The sequence below is a fragment of the Carlito syrichta genome, unplaced genomic scaffold, assembly GCF_000164805.1.
Source record: "Carlito syrichta isolate Samal-C Ts95f unplaced genomic scaffold, Tarsius_syrichta-2.0.1 Scaffold306469, whole genome shotgun sequence".
NCBI lineage: Eukaryota > Metazoa > Chordata > Mammalia > Primates > Tarsiidae > Carlito > Carlito syrichta.
In genome coordinates, this window is record NW_007250565.1 from 212,086 (window position 1) to 239,737 (window position 27,652).

Here is a 27,652-nt window from a genome sequence, read left to right on the forward strand (position 1 = left end):
TGATATTAAGAGGGATTAAGAAGTGCCAAATAACTGTGCCTGTCTCATAGTTTGGTTCACTCTTCTAGTGTTGCCTGTTCATTCTGAATGCACATTTTAGTTCCAGTCAAAGAAAATGATCAAATTCAGATAATTTCCAGAGACTGTATGCTAAAACTTAAATGGAAAGTTATGTCACTTCTCTCACAATCAATCAGTCAATCTTGGCAGCAAGTTACAATAAGGGTCTATATCAACAGAACTGACTTTCTACTATGGGTTCTAAAAAATCCATTACCTTGAGGTTGAAAACACATTCTAGTGAATTCCTCTTTCTACAGCATATGTAATGCTTAATATTGTCAGAGCCCTCTCTGCTCATAGACAAATCACAAAGGAACAATACTAATGTTAGAAACTAAAATTCTGTATTACTTAAGAATAAAACAAATACACTCAATGATATACTGACCTTCACAAAATGTAAAGAAGTTTGAAAGCCCGAATTTTTTTTTCTTTGAGAGGATTTTGAAGTCCCAATGTAAGGAAGTTAGCTGTGAGGCTAAAGATAAAAGTTACTCCATTTATTGTTGACTTTTCAGACTATAAAAAATCATAAAAGACTTTGGCTTTGAAGACATTCTCATAATTTAACTTTTGCAAATAAGTTCCTTGTGAAAACAAAATCTGTCTTGTTTTCTAAACGTTTAACTCACTGGCCATCATTCACTATTTACGTTACAAGCCAAAATTTTAACTTTTCCACAACATTGATTTAAATTTTCCAGGAATAAAGGAGAGCCCATGGCATTCAGCAGCTGCTCTCCAGCTACTTTAACACCTCAGTGTTAGGGACGGGGGCTCCAAAGGGGACACAGCACCTCTGGAGCCGGTGTGCTGGAGGTGAGGCAGGGGCCTCTCTGCAAAAGCAAAAACACAGAGGCGAAAGTCAGGAAAAAGAAAATAAATGACTTCTTGTTCTTATATAAGTTGTTTTACTTCTTGTTTTTTATAAGTTACCCTACCTCTTGCTTTTATATCAGTTACTCCTCATTTCCTTGTATTATTACCTAAATTACTTCCTGGTTCTTTGTGCTACTCTTTTTTTGTGGGCTTTTCACTTGGGTGGGTTGCACGGTCAAACTTCTGGCAGCATCCAGTCAGGATACCGACCTTGTAAACCAATCAGCAAAGAGGACATGCAAATGAAATAAGTAAAACCAATCAGTGTGTAACACGTAAGACTAACTGCAGCCTTGAGCTACAAACATCCAATCAAATGAGTAATGTCAAACTGTAACCTTATGAGGAAGACAAAGAGGTTACGATGTAAAGAAAGAATATATAAGGCAATGCCTCACTGGATTCCAGGCTCAGCCTTTGGATGCCAATCCGCTGAGCCAGTGCCTGCACAAATAAATGCTGTTTCTGGCAAAGTAGTCTTGGTGTCTGGGTGCTCTCTGCAGCCGGTTCCCGCTACTAGGTGCGCACTGACAACCTGAGATCTGAGTAACACAAAGATTTGCAACACACCAAGAGGTGAAGAAAGAAAAGATTTATTTAAGAAAAGATCACTTCCCGTAGACAGGAAGAGGTCTCTCTAAGATGAGTGTGGCTCTGAAGGCTGGGGAACTGGGTATATTTAAAGCTCTTGGAGAGGTTTGGATCAAGGAGATTGTTTAAAGTTGCACTTCTTGATGTAGATAACAGAAATCACAAGTCTTATGTCTCGGCATCACCAGGCCCTGGTATCTCATGACTCCATGACCCGGTATCTCATGACCAGTCGCAGTAAACTTAATAATAATACATCAAGGCTAGAAGCACAGATGACTCACAGGGTGGATGATTTGTAGTCATGAGGCAGAGAGGGAGTCTGCATTACGATTACAACGGGCAGGTACTGGTCCTGTTTGAGGGATCTGGGTTTCTGAAAAGACAAAGTCAGCAAAGTTCATCTTTACCTAAAGTATGCATTCCTCCTGGACACAGCTTTTACTTTCTCATTATTGTGTTAAGATTTAGGAAAAAAACAAAGAGGCTTTTCACTTTCAGTCCGTCCTTTCACTAAGTCATGAGTCATGATGCTTGCCTAACAGGTTAGTCTGTACTTGTCAGTTGAAATTACATGCTTTGAGGGGTTTTTTTTATTTGCTTTTTCCCCCCCACTTCCTCACCCATGTTCTCAGATGCAACGCTTTTATATCTATCTTCTGGCTGCTCCTTCTGTGTCGTGAAGCACCTCTTCATAAACATTAACTATTGCCTACATCAGATAGGAAAGGGATACCATGTATTACGGAAAGGTAAACCCATCTCAGCAGGTGACTCAAACAGTTATTCTGGCGGCATGCTAACTATTATTCTTTATTAGTGTTCTTCTTTTGTTGCTTATGTTTAAAGGGGGGGAGGAGTGAGCCAGTAACCCAGCTACTTGCCTTTCTCTCTTTTCTTTTTTTTTTGAGTTGGAGTCTCACTCCGTCGCCCAGACTGGAGTGCAGTGGCCGCTCCCGGCCACCGCAGCCTCGACCTGCTGGGCTCCGGCGGTCCTTCCGCCTCAGCCTTCCGAGTAGCTGGAACTACAGGCGCGCGTACTTGCCTTTTTCAAGTTTTACACCTTCCAAAGTGCATTTGTGGTCCCTCATTTTCTTTGAGGGCAGAGAAGTAAGGCGAAGGCCTGTCTCTTCCTCGTGACTCTGGTCACTTTGCAGCCTACACGTGGATACGCAAAGCACCCGCTGGAACAGGTTCAGACTCCAGGTCTCAGAGATCCCAGATGGGAGTCGACTGACGCTGCGGTCACGTGACCCACGTGGCCGGCCGGCCGTTCCCTCCTTGCGTCTGCGCACGTGCTCCCCCGCCCCTCCGCCCCGAGGGGGCGAGCAGGCGCACTAGGCGTGCGTGCCGTTGCCCTTGGAGATCGTGGAGGCCAGGAGAGGCTGCGCTCCGGCTGGGCGCTGGGCTCCTGGCGACCTCTCTGATGGCCTCTCGGTGGTCTCTGGGGGACCTGAGGGCGTTGCCGGCTGGGATCTTCCTCCTCATCTGGTCCCAGGCGCTGGTGAGAGGGCCCGGACTGGGTGCTGGATGAGCGCCCCTGGGCAGGGCAACCCCCTTAGCCACACGCGGGGACCCCCTTGGCCTGGGGGCGCCCGGGCGCCGGGAGAGGACGAGACTCCTTGGGCCCTTGTGCAAGTAGAATGCAGGGAAAGGACGCGCTTCGGTGATTTCTTGGGTGTCAAAGGCCATAAAGGGGCGAGGGTTCTGAGAACAGTGCCCCCCCCACTTCTCCCCTCCCTCCCTCGGGAGAGTCTGACCTGGGTCTGGGTCTTAGCCACCCAACTCTCCGCCCTCCCATGTTTGACTTGATCAAATACTGAGTCTCTCGGTCCCAGCCCAGGACTGGCTCTGGATTTACAGAAATAAATCCCTTGACTTCTGGGAGCTCCCATGGACTCGGGAGCCATTCCTGAAAATCAAAAGTGAGAAAAGGCGGAGCGTAGTGGCTCACGCCAGTAATCCCAGCATTTTGGGAAGCTGAGGCAGGAGGATCGTTTGAGGCCAAGAGATGGAGACCACCAGTCTGGGCTGCATGGTAAAATCTCATCTCCACAAAAAGTTGTTTTAAGATTAGTTGGGTGTGATGGTGCAGGCCTGTAGTCCCAGCTACTCAGGAGGCTGCGGTAGGAGGATCCCTGAACCCAGGAACCCAGGAGTTTGAGGTTACAATGAGTTATGATCGTGCCACCGCACTCTAGTCTGGATGACAGAGGGAGTCCCTGACTCTAAAAAAAAGAAAAGAAAATAGAAGAAAATAGACTGCATTGTGACTTGTGAGTCAGAAGATTACTGCTGGGGCTGTCAGTGTTGAGACCCAGGAGGGACCAGGATGGGCTTGAGAGTAAAGGCAGGGAACAGTCCCTAAAGGGCTTTATAGGACCTGCTAAAGAATTTGGACTTTATTCTGGAAACACTGAGGGCCTGCATCCCTGCTAAAGATAGAGAAGGGGAAGGGGTTTCTAGATATGGACTTTTTGTGACTTTCCGAATGTCTGTGTAAAGCAAGTTTAGGGGATAAGATGGGGTTGGGAATAAGGGCTGGGAGCTCATCCTGCAGCTGCTTTGAGGTTAGTGATGGGATGACCAAAACGTTTAAAAAAACAAAACAAAATAAACAAATAAATGGCACATTATTTATTTATTTTTACAAAACTTACAAAATGGGATGCTTAACTGTAGCCACATGTCGAATGTTTTTTAAAAGAATTTTTTTTTAACGAAAAGAATTCCAGCCATCAGTTATTTCAAGAATGTGTTGTAATATTTCTTATTGTTTTTCTTCCATCGATTAAGCTGAGGATTTTAACTACTCCCTCCCCAACACACACTTTCTTTCGCTGATGAGTATTTTTTATGAATATGCTACCTGGATGGTTTTGGTGGGGACCAGATGGAGATTACAGTGTTGCTAAACATTCTCCTCCCCAAGTCACTTCATGGTGCCTCTACTGTTAGCTACAAATGTGGAAATAAATTTTCTACACAACCCTCCATATCTGCTGGGCAAATACTAAAATTCTAGGATACTCAGGTCTCTGACATAAAATAGCATGGGGTTTGCATATAACAAGCATATCCTCCTATATACTTTAAATCATCTCTAAATTGCTTATAATACCTCATGCAATGTAAATACTATGCACCTCGTTGTTATACTGAATTTTTTGTTTTTTTATTGTTATTATTATTTTTTGAATATTTTCAATCTACGATTGGATAATTCTGAAGAAACAGGCTGACTGTACATACAAAAAGGCTTACTTTTATTTTCCTGTTCTCTGAAAAGGACAAATAATAGCCATCTAGATATGACTGTTCCTCATTACTCTATGTAGATTCTATAATTCATTACTCTGTGTGGATTCTATAGTTCTGTTGCTTATTTAATCATAACAGTGATTAATTGGGTTTGCCTGTAGTTCCAAACCATTTCTTTGTTATTTCTCAAAGACGGTGTTTGAATGTATAAAGCTCACTTCAATTACTAACATTGTTGTCTCTCTTTTGCTACCACTAACTCTTGTATTCTTTTTTGTTTTTAAGATGTGGGTAGAATTCAGGATTAGGTATTAACAAACACTGATTATGCAGGTACTCTTGTTGATGAGGTATGCCCCTCCCTCCCCTGGCAGTTTCCCACTACTGCCAATCCTTTTCTTATAGTATTATGATAATTGTTCAAAGTCCGCTTATGTAACTCTTGTATTCTTACCTAGCTTTTTCTTTCTCTGCTTTACAGCTTTGAGACACAAATTTTAGAAACCAAATTTTGGAAACCAAAGACCCATTTAAAGGTGCAGAGAATTGGGAGATCAGCTAGTCATGGGATTTCCATTCTGAAAAGATCAAGCCTCAAATTTTAGGATCACCAGTTAGTCAAGTGGCATGACTCTTGACTTGCATGGGCATGACCAATATAGATATAGAATTTCAGATCTACCAAGAGATCTGAAACAAGGGGGTATAATTATTAACCAGGTTCTTATCTTAATATGAATAGGCAGATGATCTGAACATCAGAGAGGAATGTAGGAATAACATGAAAAAAATAAAGAACAGGAGGTATCATTATTGTAAAAGCAACTTTTATAAGTTGCCTGATAGAAGAAAAGGTTATTTTCATATGGAGAGGAGAACTGGGTAGCAGGTATGTGTCAGGAAAAAAATCACAGGCCCATTTTTGGTGAATTTTAGTACAAGAACTTGGTTTTCACAATGCAGACATGGCATTATGAATTGCACTGAATTGATTATGAATTGCAAATGATTGTGGAAAACCTAACTGAAAATTCTCAAGTATTATTCCCTAGGTGTTCCTTATAATTTATCATCTAGAGACACTACTTACTACTCAGAGATAATATCTGTAACATGCCAATTTTTTAGTCATCAAGAAAGGCTTCTCAATTACTCAGAAAAGGGTGGTGCCTCTAAGAATGAAGGAATAGAAAGAAGAAAGGTATTGCTTCTGAATTTGGGGAGGTGATTGCCAAACAATAAGGAAAGACTCCAACTCACATATTTTCTTCTGAGAAAATCATGTGTATGTGTCTTGTATTTTTTTGTAGAAGTTTGCCATTAAAGTTATCACCAGAGATTAGAGATAAAATCTTCTAGATGAAATGCCAGCAGCATGGGCCGTGGAGCGTGTACACATTCCAATGTCCCTGAAGGAGATTCTCTTGCTTTAGGGGTAAGTCAAGTTTCACTTTGACCAACTACTTTCAGGATCATGAACTATTTCAGTTTTTTTAGAGATATTTTGGTTCTAGAGGGGGCAGATTTGATTAAACCAAAAGTAAAGTTTCTTTCTTTAGAATGTTGATTGTCTTCTACAAATTCTGATGGACAGATCTCATGTTCCTTCATAAACAAATACATGTATAAGTATACTCGCTAAACCAGCACGCACAAGGTAATAGAGAAATCCAAATAAGGAATAAAAGAAAAACAGAGAGTATGTGTATCTGGCGTTTTTTGACTTTGACAGAGAGCTATCACTGATCTCTTTTAAATATTATATTGAAGTCTACATAATAGAATGATTATAAACTTGTCTCTTCTATTAAGTTATAAACATAGGAGGTTACATTTGATCTCGCTGTATAATAAACTCCAAGGAGTTATGAGCATTGTGCTTTTTCACATCTGAAGGGGAGATAACTTTTCCACTGATATGAACTTTTTCTCAATGTGGATGTTGTGTAGATCATTTGTCTAGATCTCTGCCTGACTGTTCAGCAGAAGTTCTCAACTGCTTTGGGGACACAGACCACTTTGGCATAGAAAGAAAACTCCAGTCTTCTCCTCAGAATTATGTACATAGTCCTTTGCATTCCTTTTTTTTTTTTTGGAGGTAGGGCAGAGGGAGCAGTCTGACCTCCTGGAACCCATTTATTGTTCTAGTAGATAACCATTTTTAATGAAAGACTTAAATTAAAAAAACAGCAATAATTACATTAAGTGTAAGTGAATCAATGTTTCAACTAAAAAGCAGATTTGATAGGAGGAATAAATTCTAGTTTTACAGGGAGACTATAATTAACAATAATTTATTGTATATTTTCAAATAGCTAGAAGAGTAAATTTTGAATTTTTCCAACACAAAGAAATGATAAATGATTGAAGTGGTAAATATAACAAGTATCCTATTTGATTAGTACACATGGTATGCATGTATCAAAATATCAAATGTACCCCATATATTATGTAAAATGATTATGTGTCAGTTAAAAATAATAAATGCAAATTAAAATATACAGTGGCAAAAAAAAAAAAGAAGAGAAAACAACCATTTTAAAATAAGAAATTCCATCTTGCCCTTCTGTACACACTGGCAGTTCTTTATAAGCTTTGGCTAATTGGATATTTAATAGTTTTATGTAGAACAACAGCCAATCTTATGAAAAGAGATACTGTTTTTTCAAGCCCACTCCTTTCAACATGTTGGGAAAGTCATGTGAAATTACCATTTTTGATACCAGTGTCCTTATAGAAGAAGTATTTACTGGGTAGCCTGCTTCATGCTGAGCACCATGTTAGAAGTTGGTGATACAACAATGAGAAAAATAAAGTCTAGGCCTTCGAGGATTTTGCAGTCTAGTCGGGGATATTTTTCCAAATCCAAAGAACCCCTGGAAATATATTCTTGAAAATTGAATGCAAGAGGAAACCTTAAATCCTAAAGCTATAAAAATGTATAAAACTGTTAAAAATAAAGGCACCTTTCTTTAAGAAAAAAAAAACTTCTCTAAAATATATATTTTAAGTTACCCAACTGCATTTATATATTTCATAGACTACTTGCTTTATGAGAAACTGGAACTCTTCAAACATTAAATAGCTTCCCATTAAATTTATATGAAAATAAAAAATGTATCCTCTGTCACTTTTTTTTTTTACTGAGTTGGAGTCTCACTCTGTCACCCAGACTGGAGGGCAGTGGCCGCTGCCGGCCACCGCAGCCTCGACCTGCAGGGCTCCGGCGATCCTTCCGCCTCAGCCTTCCGAGTAGCCGGAATTACAGGTGTGTGCTACCACGCCCGGCTAATTTTTTGATTTATTGTAGAGATGAGGTCTCGTCTGCCCAGGTGGGTCTCAAACCCGTGGGCTCAGGCAATTCACTTACCTCAGCCTCCCAAAGGCGTGGGATTACAGGCTGAGCCACCGAGCATGGCTCCTCTGTCACTTTTAAAGAGTGATTAAAAATGTGATTCAGTATATAAAATATCAATTCACATATAACTTTAGAAATAAATTTACTGGAATTATAAGTATCTTCTTATAAATTAAAGATGAGTAATGATTCCCCCATATTCTAACTCATCCCCTAGCCAACGAGAAGACCTAACTAATGCAAGCAAGTACATTTTGGATATTCTTTATATCACTGTGTTGGATTGTACCTCACTCTAGTATACTTATGAAAAAATCCATGCCAGGTATTCCTTGAAGGAAAATACAGACCTTCATAAGTTTCAAAAAGTGATTCACCCTTGATAAACTACTAATATGAGAGAAAATCTTGGCTATATGGCTTCTTGAATCCAAGTAGATTAGTAACTACATTTCCTCTGATATACCCACAGTATTCCTTTCTCATAACATTACTTGGTAGGAAGGGAGGATAGCCAGTGGTAGAATTAAATTGTTAACTTTCTTATAGGAAAACTGGCCACAACTACGATTATGGAACAGTCTGTTGCTCTAAGGATGGCTGATTTCAGTTTGGTAGATCCCAGTCTCTACTTGTTTGGTCCTTCTTTCTAGGCTAATCAATCCTGGAAATACATTGTTAAGTCCATTTCTATTTCACTTTCATTTATGTAAAAGTGTTAAATTTTCTTTATAGTAAACACTTCCTGTAATTGTGTTTTCTGTTACTTTATCTCAGTACTAATAGTGTTCTCTTCTCACAGGTTGTCCAGATTATGATTGGTATCTTTAGTGTTTTCATGTGGTATTTACTGCTGACCCTGTATACAGGACAAATTAAAGGAGTCTTTGGAACATATGAACCTTTAACTTACAAAACAGGATGTACATCATGGGGAATTGTTGTGAGTAGAATACAAATATATTGATTTAACCATTCAGTTAAATAATAGTCATGCCAAATGTAGAAGGTAAGGAACAGTTTCTAAAGATTTTTGGGAGAATGATGTAGCCAAATCCCATCCTGGTAATTTATTTATTTATTTTTATTTTTGAGTTGAAGTCTCACTCTGTCGCCCAGACTGGAGTGCAGTGGCCGCTCCCAGCCACCACAGCCTCGACCTGCTGGGCTCCAGCGATCCTTTCGACTCAGCCTTCCAAGTAGCTGGAACTACAGGCGTACGCTACCACGCCCGGCTAATTTTTTGATTTATTGTAGAGATGAGGTCTCACCAAGTTGCCCAGGTGGGTCTTGAACCCGCAGGTTCAGGCAATCCACTCACCTCAGCCTCCCAAGGCGTGAGATTACAGGCTGAGCCACTGAGCCCGGCTATGTTAATTTATTTGAAGTCAAATTCCTTCTTTCAACAAATGTGTATTGAGCACCTTTAATTTACAAGTGCTCCTTCAAGAGCTGTGGATTCAGGAGTGAGTACACAGTGACAGCCATAGGTAGATTGTCCCTTTTTGTGTGAAAGGCGAAGGATGTTAACTCTAATATCCATTAGCACGATTAACTTTCATGTTCAGTCTTCACTTTAGCCTCCTCATCCAATGAGTCAATACTCACTTCCTCAGTTTACCATTACTGACACTCTTCCATGGTTTCCAGACAGCCATTAGGTAGGGTGAAAGCCTGGAGAGTGTGGCCCCCCTGGAAGCCAGGTGAAGAAATGGTTGCAGGAAATGGGGAAAGGTCAACTATATATTTTGTTGTTCTGTCAAATCAGAGGAGGGTAAAGAATGGGTGGCTGGATTTAGCAATATGGAAACCAGTATTTTCAGTGGAATGATGAGGCAAAAGCCCAATTGGAGCTGGTTAAAAAATCATCGGAAGAGAGAAATTAGAGGTAGCAAATACAGACAACGCCTTTAAGGATTTTGCAGTAATGAGGTATTGAGAAATGGGATGACTGCTAGGGAAATTTGGGTCAAGAGAGGGTTTGCTTCTTGGTTTCTGTGCATCGAAAGAAATAGTACCATATCTTTTGTTTCAAGGGCTAAGCCAGAAGAAAAAAAATTGATGATATGAGTAAATGGAGGTGGGTTTTGGAATCAAGTATTTATGTAAGCAAGAGATGATGAAGTTTAGTGCACAAAAGCTGGAAGCATGGACAGTTCATCCCTGGCAGTGGTTCTCACCTAGAGGTGATTTTGCCCCTCAGAGGACATGTCACCATTTTTGTGGCTATTCTGAGTTTTCTCAGCTGGGGTGTAAATCTCAAAGGCAGAGGACATTGGTGCTGCAAAATTGCCTATAATCCCCAGGACAACCTCTCACAGCAAAGAATTATCCAGCCTTACTATGAATAGCGTCAAGATCGGGAACTAGGAGGGAAAGGCAGAGTCAGAAAAAGGACAGGTTCTGGCAGGATGTTGATAGCTTATGGAATTTTTTCTTTCAATAGCTTCAGATATCTCCATGAATTTGGAAACCAAATCATGAGCTGATAATGAGGATGGGCAAGTGCATTGGTTTTTTGAGGAGACAGGAGAGGATGTGAAGTAGTCACCTAGGAAAAGTGAGACAGTGCATGGATTATGGAAAAGTCATTTGATTTTCATGCAGCATGAAGGGCACACTTGGGGTTTAGGAACATGATTGTATCCTGAAATGGGTTGTGCATCTCAGGCCATGTTCAGCTGCACGGGTGCAGGCATGCAGGAGGAAGAGAACATTCCATGAAGATTTTGGTTTAATCATGCAACTGCAGTGAAACAAGAAAGGTACAAAGGAGTTGAGAATGGATATAAGGGAGCAGTTATAATGGTTAACTATAGAATTAGTTTTGTGAGAGAGGTCAGGGAGGTGAGGATCTTGAATTACAGATCCAGGTGGGGTGAAAGCATGGTTAGAATTTTAATACTAGAGGGCATGAACTAGAAAGATACCAGGTGGTGGTCAGGATGGTATACTCAAAATTGAGATTTGAAAGGTATAACAAGGGCAAAAGAGTGAATATGGAAGTGAGTGCCACAGATGGTTTGAAGTGAGGGATTGGAGGAGAGAAATTCAAGAACCACAAGCCTAGGATATTTGAAGGATCATATGTCTCTGTATATATTTAACTCCCTGAAGATTAAGTGGTGTTGGAGAGAGAGAGAGAGAGACAAGCATTAAAAGCATCTGGAAAGAGGAATGACTAAGGGGTCAACAGATGACTTCAACAAAGAAGGATGGTGGATGTTAGAATCTGATGACATCTGATTCAAAGGTGGAGGAGAAAGAATGATTGGAAGTAGAAATAAGGGGCAAGGAAACCACTTACCTCATGCTTAGAACATATGGAATGAGACTGATAGGAGACAAGATGGCTGCCATTCGAGAGGGCAAGTATCACTAGAGGATCAGTGATCTTGAGGCGATCCCCTGCCTGTACACAGGCATGGGCTCCTAAATTAAAGGACTGCCTTGGTTTTCCAAGATGGGAGAAAAATATTGACTTTTCCCTCAAAACCCTGATATGTAGATCCTAAATGATGCATGGCTCATAAATGATATACTAGCTAATAACTGATAAATGCTAAATGATATACTGGTTCACAGGTGTCAAAGCATTGCCTTCGGAAAAATAGGAGAAAAATAGTGAATTTTCAGATAAAACCCAGAAAAACGATGCATGTCCCTTGTTATAAAAATAGCATTCTTACCTTCTAGGATAATGTATCTAAAATTTCAATTAAATGTAATCCAGTGCAAACTTTTCTTGTTGAGGTATAAACTTTGAAAAGCATTTTGCAAAGTGCATGACAGTCGAGTCAGAGATAATCTTAATAGCACTCTGGATCAAAATTCACAAGATGTTAGTATTTCCACTTTATCTTCTGAGCTAGTTCTTACCTTCCTATGTACCTTCTTAGTAATCTTAGTTTTTGTTAGAGAATGATGTGATGAAGGTGTAGATCTAAAGTTAGCCTTGCAGAGTTTATAAGCTTCAGGTTTGACCTTCCTGCATAAGGATGCAGCATGACAAAAATGTGCCTTTGACTTGGTTCCTTACTGTCTTATCACTAAGAGAGATAAGACAAGGACTATCTCAAGGGAATTGTACAGCCTACCTTCAAGCAATTTGGCATAGCATTACACCTCTTGGAAGCAGGCTTCCTGACATGAAATGATGAAAACTGTTTAAAAAAAACAAAGGCAACAGCATAAATAGCTGCCATTGCCTTAATGACAACTGTGGTCTCAGATAAATGAGACTATTATTTTTTATGATCAATGTGGAATACACCTTGAATCACTTTTTCCATATCTGGGTATGTACACAGTAATTATAATCAATGGCACCATCTTATCAGAAAGGATAGCATTAGAAATAATAATCAAAAGAGTTATCTGGGGTGTGACAATTAAGTTCACGAACTTGCCACCTTGCGCTTAGGTTGGCTGTGCTGTACACACAACCTGGCAAGTTTTCCTGACCTTAGTGTATCAGAGTCTCACAGCTGTGTTTGTGTTGATTTGTGGCGATGTCTTGCTGAATGGTCTTCATTATTGTTGGTGCATGTCTTTGTATGCTGTTGCAAGAATGTTGGAGCCTGAATTCGAGGAACAAGCAGGCATTAGATTTCTTGTTAAACTTGGCAAGAGTGGAAGTGAAATCAGGGACATGTGAGTCCAAGTTATGGGGGTAATCCCATGAAGAAAACAGGAGTATACATTTAATCCATTAAATTTCTGAGGGGAGAGAAAGTATCCCTGATGAAGAGAGGTCAGGACAACCAGGAACAAGTAGAACTGATGAAAACATTGCAAACATTTATCGAGTTGTGCGTTGAAATTGTTGACTGACTGTGAGAAGCATAACAGTCCAAATAGTCATTGACAGATAAACAGGAAAATCTCAACTGAAAACGTCAGCATGAGGAAAGTGTGTGCACAAGTGGTCCCAAAGGAGCTCCTGCATCACGACAATGCACCAGCTCACTCAGCACTGTCTGTGAGGGAGTTTTTAGCCAGTAAACAAGTAACTGTATTAGGACACCCTCCCCAGTCACCTGATCAGGCCCCCAGTGACTTTTTTCTTTACCCAAAGATAAAGGAGAATTGAAAGAAAGACATTTTGATGACATTCAGGACATCAAGGGTAATACGACAACACCTCTGATGGCCATTCCAGAAAAAGAGTTCCAAGATTGTTTTAACAGGTGGACTAGGCACTGGCATAGCTTCCCAAGGGGAGGACTTCGAAGGGGACCATAGTGAAATTCATCAATGAGGTATGGAGCACTTTTTCCAGGATGAGTTCGCACTTAATTGTCAGACCTCATACATGGAGTAGCTCACACACATATATAAGTAAACCTGGTTCCTTGTTCAGGACTGCTCAGGCTATCTTTGGCATACACCACCCTCTATATTTCTGTTATGAGTTACCCTACTGTTGTTACCTTTTAATTCATTACTGCCTAATGGAAACTTGTCTTGGCCACTTCTACTAAAAAGTTTTTGTATTTTGTTACTCTTAGTATTCTAAAAGTAATTCACTTATAAGAGAGTTGTTAAAAATGCATTCCCCTTGGCAAGCATTATCCATGAGTATTAATAAATATATGTTTTTATATCCAGTTTATCATTTCAGGAGCCTTCATCATAAAAGCAACAAAGACTCCAACTCAATCCCTGGTAAGCTGAAATGCTTAGGGTATCTCTTGAAATCACTTGTCACAAAGCTAAACGTTAGGTTTTCATGTAAGATGGTGAGTGTATAAACAATAAAGGAATTTACCCTACCTGTAAAATAAATGAAAGAATTAAGTATAAATCTGGAAGCACATAGTTTAATGTACACAAATATGCTGGATTAGTTAAAATTATGATTACCTTATATAAAGGTTTCTAAATATAGTTTTGTGTTGTTTGCTGTTGTTTGTTGTTTGTATAAACCTTCTGATGAAAAAAAATTTAGTAGGACCTAATGACTTTATATATAGACGTTATACTGCTGTAAAGTTCATTTACTGAACTATCCAGTTTGGAAACAGGATTGTCTCTGGTAGCAAAGTAGGAGATTTGTCCATAATAAAGATCCAAATACAGCCGGGCTCCGTGGCTCAGCTTGTAATACCGTGCTTTGGGAGGCTGAGGTGAATGGATTGCCTGAGCCCGCGGGTTTGAGACCCGCCTGGGTAACTTGGCGAGACCTCATCTCTACAATAAATCAAATCAGCCAGGCGTGGTAGTGCATGCCTGTAATTCTGGCTACTTGGAAGGCTGAGGTGGAAGGATCACCCGAGCCCAGCAGGCGAGGTTGCAGTGGCTGGGAGCGGCCACTGCACTCCAGTCTGGGCGACAGAGTGAGACTTCAACTCAAAAAAAACAGAAAAGATCCAAATATGATATAAATGGAATTATATTGGGAAGAACACCTTAGAATCCTAGAGCCCACAATATGTGAGGAACTAATTAGTCTGATTTCATAATTTTACAGATTAAAAAACCGATGTCCAAAGATTTTGATAGATTTCCTTAGGTAATGAAAACCCAGGATTAAAATGTATTAATTCATATTTGTTTGTATTTCTATAAGCAGTCATTTTCTATCTTTTTTTTACTTTTGTTTTCTTACAGTGGAATGCCTTTTGTTAAAGTCATATCTTGTAGGCTTTCTTCTAACTGACTCAAAACGTTGTAGAATACAATATGTTTAAGCCCAGGTGGAAGTTTGATGATTATTGGTCTGATGATTTTAATGTTTTCTCCAGGTTAACTGAGTTTCATGTAAACCAGAAAAATATTTTACACTAATAACAAGCATCTAAACCCTTCTAAAGCTTTAGAAACTAGATCAAAGTCTTAACTAGATGACTTTTTTTTTCAGCAATACAAGCTGCTTAACCAAAATGGTGATTCTGAATATAGTAAATTTACCTTGTGTCTCCTTTTCAGGTGGTATCTTCTTTGAGCCTGAACATTCTCTGTATAATTATTGCAATAATTGCACTATGTCTAACAGTAATTGAGTTGTCTACTTTTAAGTCTGTGTCCTATAGGAATTATGGACAAGCGGTAAGTGGCCAATTCTATGGGAACATCTTAGTTTTGAAAAATATTCTTTTCAACTGTTTTGAAGACATAGGAGATAAGATGAGGCAGGCTTTTATTGGTCCTCATGACATTCTTTGATTTAGTAGTGGCCTTCTAGTTGAAAATTTTTAATTCAAAAGTAATTCTAAAATGTTGTTTTTGGTAAATATTAATAGAATGTTTGAATTCTTGACTTGCTGAAATAAAGAATTTGAAAGCTTCAGTGACAAGTGTCTATGCATTAGGCACAGAGCTTTAATGATTCTCTCAATACAAGAAAAATATCATCCTGGACCAAAAAAAAAAAAAAAAAATTCCATAAATCAGTGAGACAATTCTGCTATTGAAACATAAAATTCAAATTACAGACACTTAGTAATTTCTGGTTTAACATAGAACTTTTCATACACAGTCTGTCTTTGCATCTTACTTGAATTTTGCTTTAAGTTCACAAAAGCCAAATTTATATAAACCTATCTAGCTTCTACTTAGTTCTTTGGGAAATGTGAATATCTTTACTCAAAACACAATAGATTTATTTTAATTGTATTGGCTTTAAACTCAGAATCATAGGATATTAGTGCTGCAAAAGACTTTAGTAATGATATTTATAAAAATCTAGCATTCAAAATGAGGACAGCTTGGAGTGGAGCTCTTCCTTGTTCGACCAACAGAATAAAACAAATAGCAATTACAATAACGAGTAGACATTCGTAGCTAAGGGATAGACTTCCTGCTCATCCCCTACACACTTCCTCTTCATACCTGCAATATGTTATAAAGGGGACCATCAGTGGAAAGAATCCAAGCATGAAGAGCCAAAGCCTAGAGGGCAGTGAGACAATGACAGAAAGTACAATAATACCCCAAAATAGATATGTGTAACGAATGATGATTTAAATAAACATGGACCAGATTTCCTCTATAAATTGTAAGAAAATTTTCCAGTTGCCCTGAGCATTCAATCTAGAAGTCTTCAGTTCTACTTTTGAGGCAGGGAACATAGAGGCAGGACTTAAGCTATTAGGTGCATAATTGTTTCAAGTTGTCACTATTCTTATTCATAAATTTTTAATCATCAGTGAAAGATAATATGGCGTGATGACCAAGGCCTGTCTTTTGCAATCAGTACTACAAACCACTGTAGAGTGTATTTGCCTGATTTGAACTCAGTATTACTGATTAGTTTCACAATCTCCCAGAACCACAGATCTCAACATTGTTTACTGTGATAAGTTACGCAAAATGAGTTTGTATATTAGACTTATATCTCTAAGCCACCATCCTTTCCTAGTGGCATTATAGAATTATATACCCACATTTAATAAGGCAGCTAATGTTTTCCAGGTTTTTATATGCCAACTTTTCTAATGTAAACAAAAGGCTTGGCTACATCCACAAACTCATCAAATTATCAGTGTTCCCAGATAGGTTCAGCTATCCCCAAAGATACAGGCATCTGAAATATGCTCCTCATGTAGCAAAATGAGAAATAGTATAGACTCCAGAATCAGAGTGCATTAATTTAAATACTATCCTCAATACTCACCAACTGTGTAACCCTTTGGAAAAGTTTCCTGACTTTCCTGTTCCTTAGGCTTTTTTATGCGTAAAACAGAGAAAATGTTAATACATGCCTGTTAGGTGACTCCTCTGTTCTTTCTTCCAAACTCCTGGCCTGTTGTTTTAATGGTTAGCTTGACTTTTCCCCTAGCATATGTTTCTATCATTATCATCTCAAACTCAACAGGTACAAAATGTAAATTATTTACCTTCTCAAAAGTACTATACTGCATGACTCTCCTGTTTCGGTCTCTTACACTCAAGATCTTGGCATAATACTTCACCCTTCTCGTTCTACTGTTTTTCTAATGACCAAATATTGCTTATTCTTTATTTAAACTTTTATTAATTAGGGTTCTCTTGGTTTTAAGTGACAGAAAATACAAATTAAATTGACAAGCAAAAAAGGGGACTTATTGACTTAAGTTGGGTCTAGAAGCTAACTTACATTATGTAACAGGAACTCAGTCACTGTCTCTGTCTTTTTCTTGTTTTCCTATCTGAGCTTCTCTGGCAGACCCTTTTCCACTTCCAGGAGAAGAGTTTTAAACTAACACTAACCTGTAAAAATTAAGAAACATGGACAAAATGACTTTCCATAGTCTTGCCAACTAAAAGGTCACAAGTTCTTTCTAGCTAAAATGTTATGATTGTGTGTTTCTACCAAGAAAATTAAATCAGAATTCTATACCTTGATATTTCACATCCTCTACATCTTTTCCTCATCTTCCTGTTTATATCATACATAATTGAGCACTGCAGCTAAAACTTATTTTATCATTTTCTTAAAACATGTTATATTTCACATGGTCAGTTTTTTTCTCACATTATAAAACTGTAGGTTGTTACGATACACATTGTAACTTTATTATTGGTTCAACTTTATGTCTCCATTATAAGATTATTTTGTCACACTTTTAATTTATGCTATTAAATTCTTTCTGAAGCAAGATAGCTTTCAAAGAAACAAGTAAATAAAAATTTAAAGTAACCTAGAATGCTGCTGTTCCCCTACATTTTTCTCAGGCCTTTCCTTATTTTAAAAGTCCTACCTCTTTACGAAGACGTTCCAGAGATCAGTGGCTTAGGGTGACCTTCCTGTCCCCGAGAAGTATTAAACAAGTTTTTGTCCACTTTGACATATTCAACCTTTTCATATGTTAACCTTATGTCACCTTTCTGACTCTTCTACTTGAATACAAACGAGAAATCAGGAAGTTTTATGTATCATTGCATTCCTCTCATCTGATTCCCACCACCTAACAGTTTAAAAGATATTAAATAAATCCAACAAAGAAGGAAGAGGAGAAAGAGAAGGGAATGAAGAAAGGAGAATTATGTTGTCATTCTTCCTAGATCTAAATATCATTCTTGTCTTTCCACAACCAGCACAAAACCTACATTTTCAAGATGAGCACCAATATCATTCACACAACTAACCAATCAGATATGTAGTTGAAAATATATTTCCGGTAGCAACAGAAGACAGTCTGTTTTATTTTATTTATTTCAGCAATCAAAATCACCTTATGCTTCCAAGTGAAACATCCTTTGAATTCACTAATTGTGTATATGATATTACAGAAGTATCTATGTGAGATTTTTATCACTACATATGGATTTAAGTCATTAATAATAGTTGTTTCAATAGAAGAGGATCACTTGATAAATCTCATGGTAGTCATCTTATTATTAGAGACGAAAGAGTCAAATCTTACTGACTGAGGAGTTCAGAGGGTGTGCTGTGCCAGGGACTCTGTCATAAGGACATTAATAAGAATAAAAGGATGTCAAAAGGGAGACAGGAATACTGGGTGATGAAGATCAAGGATGGAAGCCACATATGATGAGTTGGAGAATGAAAGCCTGGAAAGGTGCAAGAGAAGGCAAAGGAGTGGAAATGCCCAGGGAAATCTCATGGTGAGAGGTTTCTTTATCCTGGATTTCCTCTTTTCCCTGTCTCTTGTTCTAGGAGTTCCCTCCATGAGCATGTTTTCGTTTGTTTGTTTGTTTTGAGTCAGAGTCTCACTCTGTCGCCCAGGCTGGAGTGCAGTGCTGGGGTCAGGCGATCCTTCCGCTTCAGCCTTCCAAGGAGCTGGAATCATAGGCACGCACCACCACGCCTGGCTAATTTTTTGATTTATTGCAGAGATGAGGTCTCACCAAGTTGCCAGGGATGGTCTCAAACCCATGGGCAATCCTCTCACTTCGGCCTCCCAAAGTGCTGGGATTATAGGTACTAGCGGCCCATGAGCATGTTTGTACTCAATAAAGATAACAATGCAAGATTTCTCCCTGTCTTTTGGTTACAGAAACTTGGGAGGGAAGTTTCACGGATTTTAATGATCTTTTACCCCCTGGAATTTTCTGTGGCATTCGCATACTCAATATGTTGCTGTGTGCATTTGGTAAGTGTTTACCTACTCTCTGACAAATGAAGAGATGTTGATTTCTAGTAAGCACGGTCCATGAGGAGACAAAGTGCACTGATACAATATGTTTAGAACTAACAAAAATGGAATGTCTGATGATATTTCCTTTACTTTTTTATTTTATAAGTAGAAAAACATAAAATTACAAAAGTAAAACGTGAAACTATGAATTTCAAAGTAAAAACATTATAGAGCAAAAAGTATTTCCTTAATACAGTCCTCATCATACCTACCTATCCAAATCTATACCAAAAAAAGGTTTTTTTTACTAATTGTGTAATCATATTCACATTGTTTTGTCATATGCATTTCTTGCAACTATCATAAACAGCTTTCCATTACAAAACATATCTAAACAATGCCTTTTAACTAGAAATTGACCTTCCAGATGACCTAGCAATTCCTCTATTGGGAATATACCCAGAGGAACTCAAATCGTTCTACAGCAAAGATACCTCCACACATATGTTTGTTGCAGCTCTATTCACAATAGCAAAAACACGGAACCAACCATGCTGCCCATCGAAGCTGGACTGGATAAAACAAATGTGGTTCGTATACACAAGGGAATATTATGCAGCCATAAAGAAGGACAAACATATGAACCTTGCAGCAACTTGGATGGATTTAGAGTCTATCCTCCTCAGTGATCTGTCACAGAAGCAAAGAACAGAATACCATACATTCTTACTCATAAGCAAACCTTGAACAATTATCATAATACTATAAAGAAGGGATTGGCAGTAGTGGGAAACTGCTAGGGGAGAGGGAGTGAGATTGGCAGTTGAGGGAAACTACCAGGGGTGGGAGGCGCACATCTCATCAAAAAGGGTAGTTGCATAATGAACATTTGTATACCTAACCCTGAATTTTACCACACGTCTTTAAAAAAGTAATAATAGTTTCATTGTTTTTCTTAGTATTTAGCATTCCCTGCATATTTAGCTCTGCTTCTAGTTTTTTCTAAATTATAAATGATGCAATGAAAATTCCAATACAAATATTTTTGCAGGCAAGATCACTATTTCTATAGGTAGTCAATTCCCAGAAGTGTAACTGCAGAATCAAGTTTAATAATATCCCAAAATGCTATAACAACTTACAGAACCATAAAAGTTTATGAGCATGATCATTTTCTCACAAGCTTAAAAAGATTATGTTCCTAACATTCATTCATTCTCTCTCAAAATTTATGGAGGATGAACTGTTTGCTGGACATTGTAAACAGGCACTAAGGATGCAGTCATTAGCTAGACAGTGTCCCTTCCATCAGAAAGTTTGCATTCCAATGGGGGAGAAAGACAATCAATAAGTAAATATATAAAATGATGTCAAGAAATGAAAAAGGTTATGAAGTAAAAATCAAATGGAGTAAGGAGATGAGGCAAAGATTATTTCACATAGGATGGTCAAGGAGGACTACTCTGAATAGCAATGAACTGAAATACAGAAGCAACTGTGAGGCTACATAGAAAAAGGTTTTGAGTAGGACTTCCCAAATGGCTGAGTAAGGACATGGCAACTCCTCCCTTAAAAAGATATTCTAAAACTGAACAAAATAGTCAATAAACAACCTCCTAAAAATTCAGGATGTTGACTAAAGCATACAACAAATCAAGAAGGGTTTATCTAAAAAAATCTACTGAACCTTGAACCTCGCAAGAACAGTGGATGTCTACTGCTTAGGTGAGCTTAGGGCCAATCCCAGTTCTCCTACCCTACTCTCAGGTGCCATTATGCAGTTTACCTCGGTGAGTTGGACTGTGGAGACCAGCAACCTCACTGCTTGAGAAAGCTAGTTTTATTTGGAGCAGAGCACAAAAAACTCCACGACCAGGGGTATTATTAAAACAACAGTGATCTCAGTGCCAAGCAAGCAGGTAAGGCCGACGTCATTCCTAGCCTGACTAAGATCACTACTTGTTGGGACCTGACAATGACTGGCAATCAATGAGAAACTCAGTAGACGGATTCAAAGAGCAAGACAGCCATAGTGGGCCTTAATAACATCCTACTTATCTCCTATGATATGGCAGAATATAAACATGTGCAAAGCTATACGCATGCTAAGGAGACTGGAAAAGGCCCTGTGAGCCCTCGACTGAATAAGAAGCCTTGCAAAATAAAGTAAAAGCTGGGGCAGGCTCATAAATGGCCTAAAGTTTGAATATATTGCTCAAGCTACACTCATTTCTTGGGAAAGGGTAGAAGTCCAGCTGGCTCAAAGTGTCTTAACACTCAACTAGGGCTGTCATAACAAAGCACCACAGACTATGTGGTTTAAAGAACAGATTTCTCACAAGTCTAGAGGCCAGCAGTTCAAGATCAAGATGTTGGTAAGTGTAGTTTCTTCTGAGACTGTTCTCTTTGGTTTTCAGATGGCTCTCTTCTCCCTGTCTTTCACATGGTCTTCTCTCTTTATGTCTCTGTGTCCTCATCTCTTATAAGGTCATCAGTCATATTGGATTAGAGCCCATCCTAATTTCTTTATTATATAATGTATTACTACTTTAAAGACCTCATCTCAAAATATTGTCATATTCCGAGATATTGGGCATTCAGACTTTTTTATCTTTTTTTAATCTGGAGTCTCACTGTCACCCAGGCTGAAGTGCAGTGGCATGCTCACGGCCACCACAGCCTCGACCTGCTGGGCTCAGGCGATCCTTCTGCCTCAGCCTTTCAAGTAGCTAGAATCATAGGCGTGTGCCACCACTCCCAGCTAATTTTTTGATTTACTGTAGAGACAAGGTCTCACCAAGTGGCCCAAGCTAATCTTGAACCCCTGGGCTCAGGACTTTAACATACAAGTTTTATGGAACATAGTTTGGACCATAACAAGATGCTTAAGCACAATTTCTGACCAATCATTGCCTGACCACTTATGCTGACCCAGGGGAGAACACTAGAAAGCCAGACTTAAAGATAAAAGCAAGAATAAAATAATGAATAAAGTGAGTAGGTATATCAGAATCCATGCACTGCAGGAGAAACAGACTCTACACAATGCAGGCAAGTCACTAAAAAGACAGCAATAACCACCACTCCTGGGAAATGAGGAAATCAGAATCTAAAATTGCTACACTATATTATCTAAAATGTCCAGTTTCAAGCAAAAAGGATATGTGAAATACAGGAAATAGTGATCCCTATACTTGAAAAGAGCACTCAATAAATACAGTATCTTGGGGGGAGGACACATGTTGGACTTAACAAAGACTCTGAAGACCCAAAGTGGGCTGGGCTCGGTGGCTCAGCCTGTCATCCCAGCACTTTGGGAGGCCAAGGTGAGTGGATTGCCTGAGCTCACGAGTTCGAGACCCACCTCGGCAACTTGACGAGACCTTGTCTCTACAGTAAATCAAAAAAATTAGCCAGGCATGGTAGCGTGTGCCTGTAGTTCTGGCTACTTGGAAAGCTGAGGCAGAAGGATTGCCTGAGCCCAGCAGGTCAAGGCTGCAGTGGCCGTGAGTGTGCCTGGGCGATGGAGTGAGACTCCAACTCAAAAATAAATAAAAACTAAAGAACCAAAGTAAATATGTCTGAAATATTAAAGGATAACATCCATGACTCATCAAATAAGAATATTAATAAATGAGACAGAAAGTATCTCTAAAAATGGAAATTCTCGAGTTTAATAATACAGTAACTGAAATGAAAAACTCACTAGAGCAGCTCAAGAGAAGATTTTAGCTGGCAAAACACAAAATCAGCAAACATAAAGATAGCACCCAATCCAAAGAACAGGAAAAAAGAAGAAAATTGAACAAAATCAGCAAACATAAAGATAGCACCCAATCCAAAGAACAGGAAAAAAGAAGAAAATTGAACAAAATCTCAAAACCTTTGAGACACCAACAAATGTACAATGAGAATCCCATAAAAGTGGGTAGGGCCAGGCAGGATGACTCAGGCTTATAATCCCAGCACTTTGGGAGGCCAGGGTGAGTGGATTGCTTGAGTCCATGGGTTTGAGACCAGCCTGGGCAGCTTGGCCAGACCTCATCTCTACAAATAAATCAAAAAATTAACTGGGCATGATGGTGCATGCCTGTAATTCCAGCTACTTGGAAGGCTGAGGCAAAAGGATCACCGGGCCCAGCAGGTCGAGGCTGCGGTGGCCATGAGCATACCACTGCAATTCAGCCTGGGTGACAGAGTGAGACTCCAACTCAAAAAAAAAAAAAAAAAGTGGGTAGGACTGGGTTAAAAAAATGAAGAGATAATGGCCAAAAGTTTCCCTAATATGATGAAAAATATTTTTCAATACATCCAAAAAACTCAATCTTCAAGTATAATAAACACAAAGGGATCCACTTCTAGACACCTGCACATCAAGTTGAAAAAAACAAAAAGGAGAAAATCTTGAAAGCAGCAAGAAGAAAATGACTCTTCATATACAAGGGAGCCACCATAAGATTAACTGCTGGCTTCTCATTTAAAACAGTGGAGGCTGGAAGGTAGTTGGGATGGCATATTAAAGTGCTGGGGGCGGGAGGAGAGGGGACAGCCAAGCAAGAATTTTTTGTTCTTTACAACTGTCCTTCAAAAACAAAGATGAAATAAAGATATACGCAGACAGAGAATGTGTTGCTAGCTGAAATCCCCCACAAGCAACACTAAATGAAATTCTTTAGACTGCAAAGAAGTGATAGCAGATGAAACTAAAATAGGCATAAGTAAATAAAGAGCACCAGTAAAAGTAATTATGTAGATGATTAGAAAAATTGGCATAAATACATATTTTGTGTTTTCTTAACTGACTAAAAAACGATTGCATAAATTTCTCTGGGCTCATCCAGATAACCCAAGGTAATTTTCTTAATTTACAGTCATATTTTTAGTAAGATTAATTCCATCTGTCACAACTGCTTAACCTTGTAGCATGAAAGCATTCATAGACAAGACATAAATGAACAGATGTGGCTTTATTTACAAAAATGTGTTAGCCAGCTGGATTTGATCCATGTGTCATAGTTTGCCAATCCCTGCTCAATAGAAATATATTTTCTCCTTTGTTTTCTTAAATTTTAAAAGATAAAATTGCAAAAACAGTAATTATAATACCACATCATTAGCTATATGGCATATAGAGAAGTAATAAATGACAATAATAGCACAAAGAAAGGGAGAGGGCATAAAGCTAGTTGGGAACAAAGTTGCTGTGTTTTACTGACATTAAATTCGCATTCATGTGAAATAGATTTTAATAAATTAAGATGTATACCTAATGGCTAAGAAAACATTAAAAATTATAGCTAAAAACCAACAGAGGAATTAAAATAATAGACATAAACTATGTTTAATTTTAAAACATATAAAAGAAGAACAGAAAACACATGGGACATATAGAAAACAAATAACAAAATGTCAGACATAAAGCCACTTATTTTAATAACAATGATATTAAAACTATAATGAGATATTTTAAGTGGCTACCAGAATGACTAAATTTCAAAATATTGACAATGCCAAGTAATAGCAAAGATCCTGGATAAAATAAATCTTTCTCATACTCCTAGCTGAGATATCAATTATTGCAGCAACTTTTAAAACTTTTGGGGCATTGTCCACTCAAAATTATGCATATCCTATGATCAGTAATTTAAGTCTGTGGTATATAACCAACAGAAACAATTGCACATATAGAGAATGGTATAATGGACACTGGAGACCCAGAATGGTGTAGTGGCAGAGGAACAAAAACTCTCCTATCAGGAACAATGTACACAGGTGGAAGTGGTACAGGTAAAGCCCAGACTTCTTCCCTGTTGTACACTGCAACCATGTAACCAAAAATGTACCCCCTAAAGCTACTGAAATAATTTTTTTTTTTGAGTTGGAGTCTCACTTTGTCACCCAGACTGGAGTGCAGTGGCTGCTCCCGGCCACCGCAGCCTTGATCTGCTGGGCTCTGGCGATCCTTCCACCTCAGCCTTCTAAGTAGCCGGAATTACAGGCATGTGCTACCACACCCGGCTGATTTTTTTTTATTTATTGTAGAGATGAGGTCTCGCTGCCCAGGCGGGTCTCGAACCCGCGGGCTCAGGCAGTCCACTCTCCTCAGCCTCCCAAAGGTGCAGGATTACAGGCTGATCCACCGAACCCGGCTTGAAATAATTTTTTTTAAATGTTTGCACATATGAACCAAGATATACTTCCAGGGGAAAAAAAGTATGTGTGTGTGTGTGTGTGTGTGTGTGTGTGTGTGTGTGTGGTAGTAGTATTCCTAATGACCCCAAAGTGGAAAACAACACAAATGAGTTAGTGGTGAATACATTGAGGTGTATTGCTCTAGTAAAATTCTACCTGGCAATTAAAACAAACTATACCTACATTTAACAACATGGATGAATCTTACAAATACAATGTTGTGTATAAAAAGACAGACTCAAAAGAATGCATACTTTTTTTTTTGAGTTGGAGTCTCACTGTGTTGCCCAGGCTGGAGGGCAGTGGCACACTCACAGCCACCCCAGCGTCGACCTGCTGGGCTCAGGTGATCCTTCTGCCTCAGCCTCCCAATGTGCTGGGATGACAGGCTGAGCCACCGAGCCCAGCCTGCATACTTTTTAAAATTTCATTCACATAGGATTTGAAACCAGGCAAAACAAAAGCTAGACTATAGTGTAGAGTGATGCAAGCTAGTTTTTGAAACTAAAAAAAAAAAAAAAGAGATTGGATTGATGACCTCATCTAAAAGTCAAATAACAATAACCTTGGAGAGAAGAAACAGGTAATTTTTGGGAAATATCATGAAAGGGTAGGTTGGCTTTTGGGGGACTAGCATAAGTTTATGTTCAAAAAGACTATGAATATTTTTATTGTAAAAGTCTGGAAGTATATCAAAAGTTGCAAATGACCTAATAGGAGTTTAGAGGGTAGGTTGAGGTAGGAATGAGACAGAAAAAGGACAAATTATCTATTTATTACTTGCATAATTTTAAGAAACATTATGTGATTTATAAGAGGTTCATTTTTTCCCCCCAGTGTCAAAAACCTGAAATACGTGAAGATGATCGTGCAACTGATTCTGTGGAAGCTGAGACCGCTGCTGGAAATTCCCCAGAAACTGAGAACCCTTCTTTTGACAATCCTGATGGTAGATCCTAATGATGTCTCTGTGTAAAAAAAAGCTGCTACGAAGCCCACAGATTTTGTGCAAGATAAAATACAAACAAGCTGGAATTTTTTCCTCAGTATTTAAGAAATTTCTCCACACACATTTTTCTAGGCTCCAAGGGAAAAACTTTTCCCTATTTCAACATGAGATTCTCACAAGGAAGAATTTATTATCTAGGTACTCTGAATAGCTGCCATCTCTCCATAACAGAGCTTTGTAAGAAACCATGAACAATATTTATTCTTATCTCTAGGGTACAGGCTGTAAAGACTTAGACCGTGACGTTGTATAATTCACAGGAAAATTTTAAATGCGTTCTGTCCCTACAAATTTAAAGTATTTTTCACAGTCTGAATTCTATCTGAACTAGCTTCTGCTTTATCAAAGGATGAACAGCAAGGCCTCTAAACCATAGTCCCATTATTGTTCTCCTCTGACTTCTCTCCTCATGAAAGTCCCTTTCCATTCTGAACATTTCTGCCATCTTTCTTCCCTCTTATTTCCCCTTGCTTGCCTTTTAGCATTGTTTGGTGTCAGGAGCCAGCCTCAGAGGCCTTCACGTTGACAGGGTCCGGAAGGCCGAAGACCCCAGGTTGCAGGGCACTTTGCAGTCATGATTAAGTTAAGAATCCTGAGATGGGGAGATTATCCTGCATTATCTGGGTGGGCCCAATATAATTACAAGAGCCACTATAAGAGGGAAACAGGGAGGCAGGGAGGCCAGAGTCACAGAAGGAGATGTGACTAGAGAAGCAGAGGCTATAGTGATGTAACTGCTGGCTGTGAAGAGAGGAAGGAGTCAGACGCCAAGGAACACAGCAGCTTCTAGAAGCTGGAAGAGGCAAGAAAACCAATCCTTCCCTGCAGCCCCCAGAAGAAACGCAGACCTGCCAACACCTTGAGCTTGGCTCAGTGGTCTATTTTGGACTTCTGAACTGCAGAGCAGCAAGATAATAAAAGTGTGTGGTTTGAAGTCACTAGGTTTGTGGCCACTTGTCACAGCAGCTGTAGGATGCGGACACATTCCTCGGCCCAGGGCTTGGGCTCCTTCTACCACACTGCTGCATCCTCAGCCTGTGACTTGGGCTCCCTCAGCTGTGGGCTCCTAAACCACTCTCCTGACATCCGTTAGCCAGGAGCCATCTGCGTTCTGGCTCTCTCCTCCACAACTCCCCCCATCAGCACCTGCCTGCAGCATCACCTGTCTCTCCTTTCCCTTCAGAGCAAAGGTGTGCTGTCCCACAAGGAACTGTGCTTCTGCTGACGCCAAAGGGATGATTACAGCTCATAGATGGCTATTAAGAAATGTAGTCC

The 27,652-nt window shown here is 39.2% G+C and overlaps 1 protein-coding gene across 1 annotated transcript; it reads left to right on the forward strand.

Annotated features, from left to right (window-relative positions):
* The first annotated feature begins 8,963 nt into the window (after positions 1-8,963).
* LOC103265344 (membrane-spanning 4-domains subfamily A member 13-like) lies at positions 8,964-26,328 on the forward strand. The gene is made up of 5 exons (XM_008063027.2): positions 8,964-9,095; positions 13,763-13,819; positions 15,083-15,202; positions 19,096-19,191; positions 26,206-26,328. Exons 1-5 carry the CDS (start codon positions 8,967-8,969, stop codon positions 26,326-26,328), a joined length of 525 nt encoding a protein of 174 aa, XP_008061218.2. The 5' UTR covers positions 8,964-8,966.
* The last annotated feature ends 1,324 nt before the right edge of the window (positions 26,329-27,652 follow it).

What these genes read in the sequence shown, in the direction of transcription:
- LOC103265344 (XM_008063027.2), top strand. Translation starts at nt 8,967, where the DNA reads ATGATTGGTATCTTTAGTGTTTTCATGTGGTATTTACTGCTGACCCTG. An exon ending in ATAGGAATTATGGACAAGCG is followed by an intron (nt 15,203 to 19,095) that starts GTAAGTGGCCAA and finishes TTTTGGTTACAG; the next exon opens with AAACTTGGGAGGGAAGTTTC. An exon ending in TATGTTGCTGTGTGCATTTG is followed by an intron (nt 19,192 to 26,205) that starts GTAAGTGTTTAC and finishes TTTTCCCCCCAG; the next exon opens with TGTCAAAAACCTGAAATACG.